Source organism: Peromyscus maniculatus, chromosome 9 (assembly GCF_049852395.1).
Source record: "Peromyscus maniculatus bairdii isolate BWxNUB_F1_BW_parent chromosome 9, HU_Pman_BW_mat_3.1, whole genome shotgun sequence".
Taxonomy (NCBI): domain Eukaryota; kingdom Metazoa; phylum Chordata; class Mammalia; order Rodentia; family Cricetidae; genus Peromyscus; species Peromyscus maniculatus.
In genome coordinates this window covers 40,120,348-40,139,071 of record NC_134860.1, presented here as the reverse complement: position 1 = coordinate 40,139,071, position 18,724 = coordinate 40,120,348, and the positions used below count along the sequence as shown (strand labels likewise).

At 34.8% G+C, this 18,724-nt stretch overlaps 1 protein-coding gene across 8 annotated transcripts in view; it reads right to left on the bottom strand.

Moving 5' to 3' along the window:
- Window positions 1–18,724, bottom strand: part of Ppp3cb (protein phosphatase 3 catalytic subunit beta) — a 46,540-nt gene that overhangs the window by 16,487 nt on the left and 11,329 nt on the right. For 6 of the 8 annotated variants that reach the window (XM_076544725.1, XM_076544721.1, XM_076544727.1 and 3 more), the window contains exons 2-10: window positions 16,998–17,198; window positions 16,239–16,363; window positions 12,902–13,013; window positions 8,862–9,007; window positions 8,297–8,436; window positions 8,115–8,192; window positions 7,916–8,010; window positions 4,808–4,933; window positions 571–648 (exon numbers count right to left, since the gene is read on the bottom strand). In XM_076544725.1, the coding sequence (XP_076400840.1) occupies window positions 571–648; window positions 4,808–4,933; window positions 7,916–8,010; window positions 8,115–8,192; window positions 8,297–8,436; window positions 8,862–9,007; window positions 12,902–13,013; window positions 16,239–16,363; window positions 16,998–17,198 (1,101 nt within the window). The remainder of the gene's footprint in view (window positions 1–570; window positions 649–4,807; window positions 4,934–7,915; window positions 8,011–8,114; window positions 8,193–8,296; window positions 8,437–8,861; window positions 9,008–12,901; window positions 13,014–16,238; window positions 16,364–16,997; window positions 17,199–18,724) is intronic. The other 2 variants (XM_076544722.1, XM_076544726.1) reach the window with 1 other exon arrangement.

The window sequence follows — 18,724 nt, the reverse complement described above, 5'->3', positions numbered from 1 at the left end:
AGACCAAGCAATTTTAATGGTATTCCTTTGTACTATAAATAAACATTTGGTAACCAAGCTTATTGGCTTATATGAGAGCAGACATATAACCTTATTTCTATGGAAAAAGAAAAACTTCCAGAATCTCTAGCAAAATGCAAGTGGTCTATAACCGCACTAGGATGAGAACAGCCAACATTGGTAAATAAGTAAAAGCAATACTAGGGAGTTCAAAGATGTTTCTGATATACTAGAAACATAGCACTAAAGAACCTCTTCACAAAGTAATGTCCACACTCATCAAGAACCGCATCCTTTCAAGAACTCTCCAATTTTCTGTTTCTGTTCTTTCTTCCAAACTTCCCCTTTCTGAAAACTCCCACACAGATACGGAAAATACCTAACGTTATTCTCAAAACTTAAAATATATGTGTGTGTGTGTGTTGGGGGGGTATATGAGTGAATTCTCACTTATCAAACTGTATAGCCACCGGAAAGCAATGACTTTTTTTTTTTTCTGAAATAGAGCATACTGAGACTTAGTAAAGAGATATCATTTCATTATAAAAATAGTAAGATAAGTATTCATACCATCAAACTGGTCTTCACCCTCTGTCATTAGTTCATCATCAGAGCAAATACTCAGAACATTTACCAACATTTCAGTCACTATACAAAAAGAAAAGAGATATATTAGATGCCTATATACAACTGCCCACATATATGCACAGCAATAATTCAATAGGATAGCCTGTAATGGCAGGAATGACAGAATTTTAAAAACTGAAAAACTTTAAAATGAAAGCAAATAAATAGATTAGAACTCTGAGCAACCAGAGTTAGAATTCAGAGACACCAAAGATCTGCTAAAAAATACAAGAGTTTCCATAAATAACATATGAGTGGAATTATAGAGGACACATCATACATTTTATGAAGAAGTCACAAAAACTATAAAATAGTCTCATAGATAAATGCAAATTAGTTGGGAGTCCAGAAATAAAACTGAACAGTTGATGGTAACTCAATTTTTTACATGGGTGCCAAAAATAATTCAGAAGATAAAGAACGGTTTTCAAAAACTGCCTATCTACTGAAAAAGAACAGGTTAGACAACATCCATACTACACTAATATGAAAACCAACTCAAGACGGAACAAAGATCACTAAAATTGTAAAACAAACAAACAACAAAATACAGGGGTAAATCTTTATGGATTAGGTAATTCTTAAGAATTATATTAAATTTCAGGCGACAGTGGTGCACGCCTTTAATCCCAGCACTTGGGAAGCAGAGCCAGGTGGATCTTTGTGAGTTCAAGGCCAGCCTGGTCTACAGAGCGAGATCCAGGACAGGTACCAACACTACACAGTGAAACCCTGTCTTGAAAAAAAAAAAAAAAAAGAAAAGAAAAGAATTATATTAAATTTCATCAAAACCATCAACTCCTGAAACAAGCCACATGGGCATGTGCTATGCTATACTCTGAAGCAAAAGAAATACCTAACCTTGGTGAGCCCAAGGCCAGTGAGAGGGCCTGTTTTAAAAATCAACGTAGAAGACACAAGAATGAACAATAACATCCAAGGTTGTCCTCTGGCTTCCACAGGTCATATATAGGCACCCAGATGTAGCTATACCAACTTACACATAAACATGTACACAAAAATAATCAAAATAGGGGCTGGAGAGATAGCTAGGGGTTAAGAGGGCTGGGCTGTTCCTCCAAAGGCCCTGAGTTCAATTCCCAGCACCCACATGGTGGCTCACAACCATCTATAGTGGGATCTGATGCCCTCTTCTGGTATAAAGTCAACAGAGCACTCATATACACAAAATAAATAAATCTTAAAAAAAAAAAAAAAAGAAAAAGAAAAAGAAAAAAGAAGGGGGGGTAGAAAGAAACCACTACAAATAAAACAAACCTCTACATATTGTACAACTCCATTTACATAAAATATTTATAATAATCCATGGAGACCATATGTTAGGAGTTGCTTATAGCTCACAACGACTGGTTAAGAGGAAGAGATGGAGTGACAGTGATCGGTATTGCTGGCTTCAGCATCATATAAACTAAAATGGAAACACTTCAGAGATTAACATGGCCCCTGTATGATTTGTAAATTTGTGAAACATTTCAAAAACTTTTTTTTTTTTAAAGAAAGAATTACCACTAAATGAAGACTGGTGCATACACTAGAAATCTGGGGAGAATGAGGCTAGAGGACCATGAATTCAGGTCAAGTCTAGGTTAAATAGCAAGAGCTACACAGACAGCCACTGTCTCAAAAAAAAAAAAAAAAAAAAAAAAAGGGTCTTACAATAAAGGTCCTTAAACTAGAAGCAATAATCAAGAGTTTACCAATTCACTTTAGCTATGTGAAAATATGAACAGGGCAGTGGTGGCCCAGATCTTTAATCCCAGCACCCAGGAACCAAAGGCAGGTGAATCTCTGAGTTCTAGGCCAGCCAGGGCTGCACACAGAAACCCTGTCTTGAAACTCCCACCCCCCTCAAAAGAAGAAAATATGAAAAATGTTCTCCGCATATACATATATTTACACATCAATTTTCCCTTTCTCAAAATGGTTTTATATGCTCTGTATTAAGAAATCAACAAATGTTTTAATGTAGACTTAAAAATGAATCTCCATATTATAGAGATACAGTCTGAAATAGGTATAGATTAAAAAAAAACTGCTTCAGACAAGTTTAGCTATACAGAGGTGATAGTATAGGAATACTAATGACAAAGGGTTGGTGGTGATTTGATAACTGTACAAGGTGAATAACTGGTACACAGGGATTCATAATATGCATTAAAATTTTTCCAGTGTTGAGATTTTGGACAAAGTGGGGAAGGAGGAAGCTAGCCCAGACTTGCCTCAAACTCAAGATGTAGCAGAGGATAACCTTAAACTCTTGATCTTCATACCTCCACCTCCTAAGTGCTGAGATTAAAAGTATGGAACTAGGCAGGCAGATCTCTGTGAGTTGCAGGCCAGCCTGATCTACAGAGTGAGATCCACAACAGGCACCAAAACTACACAGAGAAACCCTGTCTCAAAAAACAAAAACAAACAAACAAAAAGAAAGTGATTCTAAAAAGAGAGGAAATGGTTTGTGACTATAATGCTATACTTTGGAGGCCGAAGCAAGACAAATGAATTTGAAGTCTCACTCTGTAGCCCTGGATGACCTGAAGTGCATAATGTGGCTTTGAACTTGCAGCAATACTCCTGCCTCCACCTCCTGAGTGCAGGTATTACAGGAACAAGCCACTATGCCCAGCTTTATGAATCCTCCCTTTTTTCTTTTCTAAAGATCATCTGGTAGCAATCAAATGTAGGATCAACAGAAGTCTACTCTCTCCATCTTCTTTTCACTTGTAGCAGGCAAACAAAAGTCAGCTTCAATTTCCTGATCTCTCAAGAAGTGTACAATATAAATTAAATTCACTTATGGGCTGTGATCTGTCTACTTACACATTCATAGCAGAAACATTAGCTATTATGAAATAGTACACAGAGGTATAACTAAATTGGAACCTACAAAAGGACCATTTTCCTCTTTACTTTATCCTCCTGATACCTATACTCCACCCTCATGATCTTATATTAAAGTAGCTGAGCTGCAATCTAGCCTACAGACAACACAGTGAGAGAGATGTTTCTTAAATTCCCTTTGGCTTGATGATGCTATGATTGAACTATTTCTCATAGCCCCAAGATAGAAGGCTGTAAGTGTAATGCATCCCTTCCACCTAAGCCCTTAACTAGTCCTCTTCTCAAATGCTAAAATGAGTAATTCTATCTCCATATAAACTTTACATAAGACCTACTGGGTAAATGAAGAGTAAAGGCAATCTGCAGAAACTCTAACACACACAGTGTCATTAATTCTCAATTTTAGAACCAAAAATTGCCTTGGCAGAGGTGACATATCACAGAGAAAGGAACATTTTGTAACATGGAAGAGGTGTGAAAAAACAGAGGGGGTATAGAACAAAATGTTTTATAATTCTATCTGTATTCTCAGATTGTCAATTTGCCACATATGAAATCTGATGCACTGCCTTGTTTTTTTTTTTTTTTTTTTTTTTTTTTAAAAAAGGAGAAAAAATAAAACAAAGAAAGAAAAAGAATGAACACTAACATGGAAAAAAGGCAACAAAATCCTAATTCTATACAACTAGGAAAAAAAAAACTCTTAAACAGCATTTATTTATTTATTTTTTAAAAGCCTAATGGTTATTTGTCAAAGGTAAAAGTTCTAACGGCTATGTCTCAACATTTGTCAGAAAGCATCATTACTAAAAATATATTCATATTTTTATATAGGAGAATATTAGATTTAATAGATAGAACCTGGATTTTTCTACTTCTCTTAGAATACAGATGCTCTATAAAATAGATAACATTGCCAAAATGAAGGCTATTAAATTCTCCAATAAACTGCTGTGATAAATGGTGTTAGAATATGCAGGAAGTGTCCATTCCAAAGCAAAGCTAACCCCCCATAAAAGATTTAGGCTTAAAACAAAACGAAAGAAAATCCAACAGCTGAAGACAACATCAGGCTATTTATAAATCCTCTCCCAGTCCCCCAGACATCCTCACATGGGGGCTGTAAACATCAAACCAAAATATCTTTGAGGCTGTCATATCCACACCCACAGACACAAGCAGAGCTGTAAGCACAGTGGAGCCAGGTTTCAGTTTCCTCTAGCAAGTATGTGTCTATGATAGTAAACTGGAGTGAATGTAAAAGTAGTAAAATAATTATTTTGTAAAAACAAAAACCAAAATAAAACAAAAATCGTACCTTTTTCTCCAACAAATGGTAAAGACCATGTGAAGACATCCATAAAATTGGGCAACCAGTAAGGATGAGGAGAACAATTAAACTGTCGAATATTCATCACATTATTTTCATACTTTAATACAGCAGCTGCAAGGTAAGTTGAATATCAATAGAGCAAACTGTCTTGAGGCTGAAGAGCATCAAACACATAAAGCACAGTATCTGCCTAAGATAGAGGGTCAAGCAGAATATGGGCTTGGTAGGAGGAGACAGGAATGAAGATTTTGCAATAACACACATTATTTTTCTTTTGTAGACAGGATCTCACTGGATAGCCCTGGCTGGCCTGGAATTCACTATGTAGACCAGGTCAGCCTTGAACTCAGAGTTCAGCTTGCCTCTGCCTCCTGGGTATTAATATTAAAAGTCTGTGCCACCATGCCCCGTTTAAAATATATAAAAATATCAAATGTTTACTCATTATTAATGAAATTTTCAGATTCTTTCCAGAATGCTTATTTTACTTTACAATCCAATGATGAACATGCACTTTAATAAATCCAAAATTGTGAAAATCAATTTTTAGGGGAAACACACAATGGCAATGGGCAATTTTCTAGTTTTTGTTTTTTTTTTAACCTCACAAAGTTGAGGAATCAAAGAAGATCCTTTTAACTACAAGCAAGCTAATAAGAACAGCTAAATTCAACAAGGCAAACAATTAAAAATCCCCACCAATTTAGATATTATAACTGTACAAATGTTTCTTTCACTTAGTGTATGAAATCAGGTGAAACTATTTCAAAGATATATTTTATTCATTTAGCAAGAAAAATATCTATTCAAATAACCAGAAGAAAAAAAATATAACTAAATAATCCAAGGATACATATTCACCTCAATTTTAGATAATCTTTCTTTTTTTTTTTTAGAGCTGAGGACTGAACCCCACTCTACCACTGAGCTAAATCCCCAACCCTAGACATCTTTCTAATATCCCAATATAATCATAAACCATAACCAACTTAAATTTCAGGTACTGGTTATACTACTTTCTGGAACATGGAATTAGAAGGGCTAGATTCAAGCCTAAAGTACAGCATGCATTAGCTATGCAACTCATGATCAGTTAACTAGTCTGTTCATTTATAAAATGGAACCAAAACATCCACCCTGTCTATCTTAAAAGTTTAAGATCAGAGAATGTATTCCACATGAAACTGTTAGAAAAGTATAAAATATTTTATTTTTGGCTGTGAGCCTACCCTTTTAATAGCTGAGTCATCTCTCTACCCACAAAATATTTTACAAATATAATGTAATCTTTTCTCAACTCAGAAATAAACTTTGCTGGTTTACTCAAAAGTAAAAAAGGTTTACTTTGAGATTGTAGTTCATGATTAATCTGCCTGGTGCTTTGATCTCAGATGGCATCTTACATTATGGTGGGGAAACATGAACACAGAGACCTGTTCACCTTATGACCTTGTGGATTATCTCCTCTCCCTTTTATTTTAATAAAAAGCACCGAAATGAAGATGTTAAATCCAACATTTGAAATTCTGGCTAGCCTAGAACCAAAAGCAACCTTGCTCTGTGTTACCCATTAACTCAATAGGTATGCTTTTCCCCCTTATACAACTCACATGTTGAAGAAAAATATTTTAATGGTAGCCTCAGAAATTGTGGGCTGATACCAACCTTTCAGACTTTTTATTTAAAGGAGAAAAATAAAAATCTAGAAAATTGCCTTATGGGTAAGAAAGAAATATCACAAATATGCTCATTCTATATAAACACTCAAATCATAAGCATCAATTATGCACAAATCAAAACTACTAAGACATTTGATTCTGACAGAGCAGACTGAGTGGTTTAAAAAATTAAAAAAACTGGTTTCTTTAGCCTCCTAAATCCAATTGCTGAAGGACAGGCACGAAGGCAACAGTCAACTGAATATTAACTACTCGCTCCTTTTACATTAAGAGAAAACACCGCTGAAGAGTGAGGGTACTGGCCAACAGATGCAACAATCAATTCTGTTCTTGATAAACTTAGGAATGTTACTTTTCAAAATGAAGCCATATTTCATTAGGTATCTATATATTCCTACAGCATATTCCATATCAAAATGCTCTAGTATGCTGTTTAATCCCAGATAAAGACTAATCTTTTAACTGTCATCTACTGCCATCAAAAACTCCTTTCAAACGGTGACCCACATTTAGCAATGACCTCATTATCTTTCTAAATGTGCTTTTTAACTTCTTTAACTTTCTGTTTTTTTCTCCTGGCACATCTACTCTAGTCTGCCTCTGAAGCTATGAAATAGTCAACTGAAGTCTAGACATGTCGAGACAGAATAGAAGCTGGCCTCTAAATTTTCTCCTCTGAATATGTGAACTACGTAAAACCCTATCTCATCTTCCATGTCCCTGGAACAAATTTAACTAGATTATAAGCCTGAAGCATTCTCAATCAGTAAGTTAGGTTCAGAATAAAGTGAAATGCAATCTTTATAGTCAGATCAAATTAGGAGCAAAAGAGGGAAATGGATGCTAACGGTAAATAAAAGGAAGAAAAGGATATCTCTAAATGTAGACCACAGGGAATTATTTTTATAAAAAGGTTCAAATAAAATCTTGAGCACGTAATTTAAGACTACTAGGACAAAAGAAAATTTTAAAAATTAAAAAAAAAGAAGAAAATTTGTACTCATGAACATAAAACAAACAACATGATGAAGTAAACAAGGAGACACTGCAAATAAACAAAACGGTGACAGCAGCAACTAGACAGACAGGAAAACATTCTCTCAGTTACAAGGGAAGATTTAAGAGAGGGGGCTTAGGAAAATCATCTGTGGTTGTACTTAACTCAAAATCATCTGTGGATGTGCTTAACTCTGAGCACTTTTACAAATGGTTTTATGAGCAACAAGTTGTAGAGCAGGTTGCACACAACTTGGTTGCACATTTTCGATTTTGTTTTTTTCTCTCCCCTCCCTTATATCTTAGTTTTTTATGAGACTTGGACAGTTTCAAACAGCGCCCCCTATAATTTTTTAAAGTAAGTTAAAAGGCTAAGTTGTCTATACAGTTTTTTTTTTTTTTATCAACAACATCTTACCTTTATTATTGTAGACATCTAAGTAATTAGGTGCCGAAAAAATTGTTATTAATGAAGGGAACCCTGTAGTTTGACTTTTTCTGTACATTCTATAGCTGCAAAACAAATAGCTTAATATGCATCGTAAAGCATTAATCATGATTACTAAGTATGATTTGTATTAAAGTGTAAATTTGGGTCAGGGAAACAGAATTCTTACCCTGCATCTTGAGCTTCATGAGCTCTAATAATCGATAACAAATTATTGTTTTGCAAAAATTCACACACTGCTGGATAGCTGTAGGGGGAAAAGAATAAATTAAGTAAAACAATTCTTTTTGTATGAAGCATAAACTATGTCACATAATTAAAATGTGGTAAGTCTTGGAAATTTTTCCTTACTTATAAAAATAAGAACATCCTCGAACCGTATTATGACTAAAATGTTCTTGTGATTTTTCATTTCCAAAGTCTTCAGAAGGATCAGACCATAGCAAGTCACACATTGGTCCAAATGCAGGTGGCTCTTTAAATCTATCTAACTGTGAAATAAAAGACACAAAGAAGAAATACTTCAAGTGAAGACAGAATATATATAAGATATGGATAGCAACTTGAATACAGTCTGTACTATACTGTTTTAAATGATCAAGAGGTATTTCCTTGAAATTAGTCTATTAACCAGTACATTAATTTTTATCATTACCTAATCTTACCAGTGAAAATAAATCTGATGTTAAATTTGATGCGTTTAAAAACTCTCTAGCTAGGTAGTGGTGGTGCATGTTTTTAATCCCAGGACTCAGAAGGCAGAGGCAGGCGGATCTCTGAGTTCAAGGCCATCCTGGTCTATAAAGAGAGTTCCCTATCTTAAAAAAAAAAAAAAAAAGAATAACAACAACAAAAAACCCTCTCTAGTCAAAAATTCTGTGAACAGGAACCAACTTCAGAAGTTGGTTATACTCACTCTCCTAATATCATCCAGTGTGTGTATTTCCGGTGAAAGTCCACCATGAACACAAAGAAATTGTTGGTTTAGAAGTGCAGCAAGGGGCAAGCTGTCAAAAGCTTCCATACAAGCTTCATAGACTCTTTCGGAATACTTAATTTTACCTAGAAAAAGAAAAAGATTAACATTTGAAAATTCTTGGTGATTTTAAATTTGTTTTTACATTTATTCATACACACACACACACACACACACACACACACACACACAAAGTGCATGGCACATATATATGAAGAGTAAAGAGCAACTTGCAAGATTCAGTTCTTTCCTCCACAACATGGTTTTGGGTGATTGAACTCATATTATCAGATTTGGTTCCAAGTGCCTTATCTGCTGAGCCATCTCACAGGCATAATAATTCCTAAAATATATACCAATACTGGATTTTTATTTCTTATCCTCTTCATAATAATTTATAGGTTTTTTTTTCTTTTTTAGTGAGTTTTGAACAGCTAGTTTCAATTATTAAAGGGAAATGTTCTAAACTGACCAAGGAAACGGTAACACTGCAAACACCTAAGGGGAGTCAGAAGTTGAGACTGGGTGAAAAAGCAACAACAACAAATCAGCAAAAATGAATTTACAGCACAAGGTAACTTCTGTATCATGAATACAGTGGTGGGCAATACTATGCAATTGTTAAAATTCACAGAATTACAACACCATGAAGAATGAAGCTTACTATACATAGATTTTTTTTTAAGCCTCTTCCATCCTAAGATTCAACAAAAATTCGCAAAGTTATCAGCCTCACAAAGATAAATACTTATTCTCTCTATTTATTTTGGATATGTAGTAGACAGTCCCAAAATATTATTAAAAATAAGTAAATGAAATTTCTAAAAACAGTTAAACTTTGAACTTCCATAGGACTAGTAAAAAAAAATAAAAATAAAAAATAAAGGGGCTGGAAAGATGGCTCAGCAGTTAAGAGCACTGACTGCTCTTCCAGAGAACCAAGGTTCAATTCCCAACAACACCCACATGGCAGCTCACAACTGTCTGTAACTCCAGTTCCAGGGACCCAACATCCATGGCAAAATACCAATGCACATAAAATATTTTTTTAAAAAAAATTAAAACTGGAGCTGGAGAGGTGGCTCAACAGTTAAGAGCACTAGCTGCTCTTCCAGAGGTCATGAGTTCGATTCCCAGCAACCACATGGTGGCTCACAACCATCTGTAATGATATCTGGCACCCTCTTCTGGCATGCAGACAGAACTCTGTATACATAATAAACCTTTAAAAAAAAAATTAAAACTGTACTTTGGGATTAAAGTTTTAACACTGACTTAATTCTAATACTAAATAATCCTAAAATTATTATTACAGCAAGACCACCACATCATCACAATGAAATTTAAAGTTCACCCACTTAAACTGGATAAGTACCAGGTTCCTCTTATCTAAATGAAGGCTTAAAATAGGCAATGAAGCAGGAAGCCAACCAGAAACACATGAAAGACAAAACCCCACCAAATCAAAGTATCATTTACTTTTAAGGAAATATGTACATTCCTGAGTTCAATACGCTTTTATATTTCTAGATGTTTTAAGTGACATTTTTGGATATTTGATAGTTACCTTAAAAAAAATTTAGTGGCCAGGCGGTGGTGGCGCATGCCTTTAATCCCAGCACTCGGGAGGCAGAGCCAGGCGGATCTCTGTGAGTTCGAGGCCAGCCTGGGCTACCAAGTGAGTTCCTGGAAAGGCGCAAAGCTACACAGAGAAACCCTGTGTCGAAAAAAAAAAAAAAAAAAAAAAAAAAAAATACAATAAGTCTATTAAATGTAAGTATCTGTGAGGGTCTTATTAAAAAAAAAAATTTAGCTTAGTCCTCTGCCCCCCCCCCCCTTTCTTTATTTCTGACTTCAAGACAGGAATCTATTTTACCCACAGGGTGTCCTGGCTGAGAGCTACTACTAGAGAGGTTTTATGGTCTTACTGCCTGGGTCTAAATGTGGGAAAATATACACATGTGGTCTGGAAAGATGGCTCAGCCACTAAGATAGGCTAGGCTCACAACCAAAAATATAAAATATGCACATGCATGGGAGTAGGGAAGATTATTAAAACCACAATCTTTAGTTAACAACCAAACATAAGAAAACTCCTGGGGCTAGGGATATGGCTCAGCAACTCTGAGTGCTTCTTGCTCTTCCCAAGACTGGAGTCTGAGTCTCAGCACCCACGCTCACAACTGCCTTTAATTGCTCCAGGGATTTCCGACACCTCTGGCCTTCACAGGCACTGACACTCACCAATTCCCAGATATATACATACACATATACATAATTATAAATAAATCTAAAAAGAGAAAAATCCCTATACATCTAGCACCCAGGGACTCTTAACTGATAGATCAATTTTTTAGTAATGTGGTTTAATAAAACTTTTAATTTGAACTCTTAAATCAACATGTTTTTTCCATATTTCATCTTATGTTTGATTGCCTCATTCTTGAAGTGAGATGGCTGTATTCTATGTTGTCTCTATGTCTCTACTTACTCTTTCTTTTTTTTTCCTCTCTCTTTTTTTTAAAGACAGGATCTCAATATGCACCCCTGGAAGCTATTATGTAGACCACACTGGCCTCAAACACAGAGAGATCCGCCTACCTCTGCCTTTTGAGAGCTAAGATTAAAGACATGTGCCTCCATGCCCAGGTAGTTCTAAAATTACAATCAGTTCTCTGTATTAGTGGGATCTTCATCTGTAGATTAAGTCAACCCTGGGTCAAAATTATTCAGAAAAAAAATGCCTTCACAATAAACAAATGACTTATTTGTTCCCTTTCAGTATTTCCTAAACAATACAATTAACCTTAGTCATATTCATAGCATTTATGCATATTAGGCATTAAAGACAGTCTATGAGAGGATATAAACAAGTTATAAGCAAATACTATATAAATGTTTATGAGACTTATGCATATATATGTTTTTGTATTTGTAAGGGGTCCCTCTAACATCATGGAATTAAACTATTTTTAGAACTTAATTCAAAGACTTAATATGGTTGCAGATATTAATTAAACAAACCCAAGTTTAAAGTGTGAAAAAGGCCAACATCTAGTGGCTGATAGATTATTATTGCTTTATTTGAAAGAAAAAAGGGATAAATACTGTAGGTTAAGAATTTTAATTCAGGCCTGGAGAGGTGGCTCAGTGGTTAAGTGCATTTGTTCTTCCAAAGGACCTGAGTTCAATTTCCAGCACCCACACAAAACGACTCAACAACCATCTGTAACTCCAGCTCCAGAGGGATCTGATGCCTCTGGCCTCCATGAATACCACAACACATGTACACATACATACCCAAACATACACACTTAATTTAAAACACTAAAAATAAACTTAAAAAATACTTTGAGTTCATTAACAGTTTGTTTGAAATGGTCTATAATGATGACAAGATAAATGTATGACTTTTGGGATGCCTCAAAATGGAGACATAGAAGTCTGTAAAGGAGGACTGGAGAAATGGCTCAGAGATTAAGAGCCCTGGCTGTTCTTGCAGAAGACCAGAGTTAGGTTCTAATCATCCACATGGTGACTCATAACCATCTGAAATTCAGATTCCAGGGGATCTTCCGAACTCCAGGCACACATGTGGTGCACATACATACACACAGGCAAAACACTCATACACATAAATAAGAATAAATATTTTTGTGATAAAAATCTGTCATGGAGCAATACTACCACTCCCTTGGTCTTTGTTAACTATATATAGCTTTATAAATACATAAAATTATTACACCACTTTTAAGACATTCAAAAAATTATGAAAAAAAATCCAAACTGTTCTTAGGTACATCCATAAAACTTAACCGGAAATAAACATGAAAGTCTTTAACAATTCTTCTTAGAAATATACATGTGTGGTCATGGAAGCTTTTCTTATGCATTCCACTGTCACCCTTCATACCTCTTACTACCAATATCATCCCAAAGAACACCAAGGAATTGAAAATACATCTCCTGAAGGTACTCACATTCCTGCTTAAAGGTAAAATATTCAGTAAGGTGTCTGCATTCATGGTTGCCTCTCAGAAGGAATAATGTGCTTGGGTATAGAATCTTCAAGACCCATAAATACAAGACACACTGCAAAAGAAAATGTTTCCAGTGAATTTTTCTTATATTTTATTTAACTAAGTTGATCTTTGCTTCTTTTCTTTTAACTATATTAACCTTACAAATTCTGTTTCTCTTTATTATTGCTTTATTCCTTAATAAATATAAACTTTATGAAATCAGACTTTGTTGTATTACTGCTTCTCCTAGAAAAATATCTAGCAAATAGAAGAGCAATGAATACTTGAATTAATGAATCAACCTACTTAATTACTTAAACTTAAGATTTATAAATTTTTTTAACATAGCTTAGCAAAATGGCTTCCTCTTTAATAATTAAAAAAAAAAGCAGCTAACAGTTATAGAATACTTACAATGTGCTGAGCACTAGAGTACCTAACAATTTTTCTCAGACAAAAAATGTTTCTTTTATTCCTCAAACAACACTATAATAATGTATGTAGTAGATCTCCACTTTATCTTAGCCAAAGGTCAAAAAGCAATTATCATATTACCTCTATTTTATATATAAGGAAACTAAATCAGTAAGCTAAGTAACTTGTTCAAAATTACAAAGCTCCAAAGGAATAAATATAGGTTTTGATCCTGTCATCTTAAGCATTATGCCACACTGCCTAACACAAGTGCCAAGTTCTATGTTTGCTTTGTTGTTTACAAATGTTTCCTTACATTAGGCAGGTGTTTATTATCTAATCCAGTAGTTCTCAACCTGTGGGTTCTGACCCCTTTGGGGGTTGAATAATCCTTTCACAGGAGTAGCCTAAGACCATCAGAAAACACAGATATTTACATTACAATTCATAACAGTAACAAAATTACAGTTATGAAGTAGCAACAAGAATAACATCGCTGGGGTTACTACAACATGAAGAACTGTATTAAGGGTGGCAGCATTAGGAAGGTTGAGAACCACTGATATAATCCAATTCAAAGAAAGTGAAATTTTTATAATATAAAACACTGAAATAAACTGCATTTTGCATACAAGCGTTTCTCTACATTTAAAATAAAAAAACTAACATTTTATATATTATTTTAAGAAGAAAGGACTATTTCATGTAGAAAAAAATATGGTTTATACAATCATATAAAACAAAACATTAGAGCTAGGCGTGGTGGCACATGCCCTTAATCCCAGCACTCGGGAGACAGGTGGGTCTCTCTAAATTCAAGGCCAGCCTAGTCTACAGAGTGAGTTCTAGGACAACCAGGGCTGTTACACAGAGAAACCCTGTCTGGAAATAGATAGATAGATAGATAGATAGATAGATAGATAGATAGATAGATAGATAGATAGATAGATAGATAGATATTTTAACCAAGTACATTGAAATGCATAACTATTCAGACCTTCATTTTATTGAGGGAAAAAAAAAAAAAGGTAAAAGCCAAAAAGTCATCTACTAAAAATAAACTGTTCTTAGTTTTGATTCTTTATCTTCTTTTTTTTAAAACAGTATTATTAACTACCTAAGTTACAAAACAGTCTTTTCTTTTCCTTTTTCATGGGTTTCTCTGTGTACAGTACTGGCTGTTCTAGTACTTGCTTTGTAGACCAGACTGGTCTCGAACTCACAGAGAACTGCCTGCTCTGGCCTCCCGAGTGCTGCTACAAAACATTAAATGAGCACATATACACCAACATGCTCACTAATAACTAAGTTTTACTTTACTAATTTTATCAATTACACTAAATTCTTTGTTAGGCAGGACCATTTTCTAATGTTTCTTAAAGCAAAGATTAAAGGGTTTGATAACGGAAATTTGAATGGGAAGAAGAGCCTAGGATAATAAAATTCCCTAGGGAAGGAATGGACACAGTCCCAAAGCCCTTATTGAGAAGTACAGCATACTGAGAATACCTTAAAAGTGGATATATGTAACACTAAGTAGAGTGGAAATTTGCCGGGCAAGAAGGCCTCAGTATTAGGACAGGTGATTAAAAGCACAAGCTTAGAATTAGACTGCTTGACTGTGCCACTTACTGTCTATCTTTGGTCAAGTTAATTTAACTTCAAACCTTAGGTTCTTCATCTACTGAATGGATAAATAACAGTACTTACCTCATAACAATGTTGTGAGGACTAAATTAACCAGTATCTGTTAATGCTTAAACCTGGTTGGGATATATTAAATGTGTAACATAAATTATATACTGACAGAGCTTTCACTAAACAAGTCTACCTACAAATCTGTCCTATAGAAATAAATAGGGTAAATACACAGAAATATAGGACTACAATGTTCCAGTAAGACATCACTTGCAATGAAAAAACTTGGGAACCATAAGTGTCTAACAGAAGTTATGGCTTGTTTATTCAATGGAAGACAATACAGTTATTAAAATGACTCTGTAGGTTTGTATTTTCCAATGTGTAAAATATCACAGTGTACAGAATATGTGAAGACAAGAGAAAAAAATGTTTTGATATGGTTCCACTTTTCATTTAAATAAAGAAGATATATGTGTCAGAAAACACAGGCTGATCTGTATTTTCCCATACTTTATACAATCAAAAAGGAAAAGCAAAAAGAATCACTGAATTAAATGACAAACAATAGGTCATTTTAATGACTCTTAAGTTTAAAAAAAATGGTTTCAGATATTCTTGAGTCATAATAGCATCACGATGAGATAGATCTACAGTTTAAGCAATAAAGGCATCATATAATGCCTAATTTTAAGAAAAATGTAATTTTTCTCATGGTTTAATGCCCTTAGTGGCAAGAGAGGTAAAGAAATGACTATCATTAGCTCTTAAGCCATGAGATACAAAGACAATAAAGACCTCAGTCTGCTCATCATTTCCACTGGAGGAAAAACAGTAATTATAAGAAATGATACAGGGCTGGAGAGATGGCTCAGGGGTTAAGAGCACTGCTTGTTCTTCCAGAGGTCCTGAGTTCAATTCCCAGCAACCACATGGTGGCTCACGACCATCTGTAGTGAGATCTGGTGCCCTCTTCTGGCCTGCAGGGGTGTGTGCAGACAGAACACTGTATATATAATAAATAAATAAATCTTTAAAAAAAAAAAAAAAGAAATGATACAAAGAAAACTAATTGAATGGTCTGAAAAAGGAATAAATAATAGCTTTTCCTACAAATTTCAGAATATACAGAGGTATTAAAAAGAACCCAATACAAGTATTTTTAGGAACTTACTGTACTAGGAATTAATAGAAATAATCTATATTAACAATAGTAAATTAAATGACAGTATATGATTATTACCTCTATACTAAAATAACCTCTGTCCACATAATCACCAAGAAAAAGGTATCGTGTATTAGCAGGTGATCCTCCTACTTCAAAAAGTTTCATCAGATCAAAAAATTGGCCATGGATGTCACCACACACTGAAACAAGAAGATTATTAGATATGATAAAAAGCCTCTGAATTAACAAATATTACTTAAACTCTAACTGCTATAACATGAGATAGTATAAATGCTATCAGGAAATATCTGAAGAGTGGTCTAAGAAGAGTCACCATGGGATGATATCTAACCAAGTACTCATGAGCTCAAACTCTAAAACAAGATGTAACAGAAGTAACAAGATTCGTCAGTAATGAATTTTTCATCTAAATTTATAAAGCTCCTCTTTTAGAAGCTAAGGAAGCACTTCACGGGATGACAAGATTCTAATGCTGGTAATAAAACCCCCATTTCAGCTCAGTACTTTTCAATGACTTTCAAATAATGACATTAGGATGCTGATTGATATATCAAGGTATTTGCCACTAGTAATTAAGAGCAAAGTAAGTACTGAATCAAACTGAAGTACGGCCAATACAACTGATGAAACCTTCATATTAGACTAGCTTCATGTACACATATTAAAAACAAAAATTTAAACTACAGAAAAACTAAAATCAAGACAACGTCCATATAATATTAATCAGTATATGCTATGACTGAGAAGGAAATAAATTTATCTCCAATCAACTAAATACTGGTTTAATAATATCCAAAACACAAGTAAGTTTACCTGTAATTGGAGCTTCTACTTCTATCATGGTTTTCTCCCGCCGCAGTATGGCAGCGCCCTCATTGATAATTCTAAGTGCAATTTCTTCATCTACCCGACCTTCTTTTACCAGGTGATTCTTCAGAATATCAACCCTGGGTATCCCATCCATATCAAATACTTCTTCAGATGTCAACCGATGAGTAGGGGGAAAAGGGACAGCTGCATTTAAAAAAAAAAAAAGAACACAAAATAAGTAATATATTAACAAAAAAACTAATAATTGGATTTAGATAAAATCAAAAATAAATTTTAAAACTAGATTTGAAAAGGTTTTCTTCATCTAATGGACAGAAGTGTTAAACAAATTTTTTCTAAAAGAGTAATCAAATAACATTGCTCTCTATGTGTGGTTGAGATGAAATCCAAGTCCTCCTACATGTTAGCTAAGTGTGTGTATTCATTCATTCATTCATTCATTCATTCATTCATTCATTCATTCATTCATTTATGGGTCTCACTATACAGCTCTGGCTCTCCTGGAACTATGTAGACCAGGCTGGTCATGAATCCAGAGAGATCCGCCTGCCTCTACCTCCCAAGTGCTGGAATTACAGGTGTTCCTCCAAACCCAGCTTCCACAGCTCTTAAGCTACACAGGTCTAGAACCTAGCATACCTGCAGTCAGCCTAGGCTACTGAAGCTTGTTTCAAAAATAAAAAGGTAAGCAGGCAAACAAGTATAAATGAAGGAAGCTACCTAGCTAAACTATGTGAGACCTAGGCTCAGTGGTATAGTGCTTGCTTCACAAGTGCAAGGCATTACAGTCAATCTCTAGTATGGAGGAGGGGAGATGTAATAATAAGCTATATACAAATAACATGTTCTATGCCGGGCAGTGGTAGCACACGCCTTTAATTGCAGCACTCGGGAGGCAGAGGCAGGCGGATCTGAGTTCGAGGCCAGCCTGGTCTACAGAACGAGTTCTAGGACAGCCAGGACTACACAGAGGAACCCTGTCTCGAAAAACAAAAACAAAAAAACAAAAAACATGTTCTTTGTTGAAAATAGTTAGAGAATTATTTGAAAATAATTTCAAGATAACTAAACTTTTTTCTTTATTACAAAACACTTTCAGTCAGAACTAATTATAATGCATACTCAAATTATAAAATATTCTTATTACTACATAAGCCTGAATAGAAATAAACTGCCAATATAAGGTAATCTTCCATGCTATTTTTAAAACAAATATTACAGTATGTGTATGTGTCTACATCAGCAGTTCTCAAGCTGTGGGTTATGTCCCTTTCACAGGGGTCACCTAAGACCACTGGAAAACAAACTTTTTACATTATGATTCATAACAGTAGCAAAATTACAGTTATGAAGTAGCAACAAAAGTAATTTTAATATTTTTTTATGTATATGAGTGCTCTGTTGACTTTTTGCCAGAAGAGGGCACCAGATCCCATTATAGATGGTTGTGAGCCACCATGTGGGTGCTTGTAATTGAACCCAGGTGCTCCGGCAGGGCAGCCAGTGCTCTTAACCACTAAATCATCTCTCTAGCCCAACAAAAGTAATTTTATGGTCGGGGGTCAAAACATGAGGAACTGTATTAAGGGGTTACAGCATTAGAACGGTTGAGAACTATTGGTCTGCATGATATATGTGAGTGTATGTGCCACAATATGTGTGTGGTGGTCAGAAGATAAATTTGTAGGGTTGGTTTTTTACTTCCATCT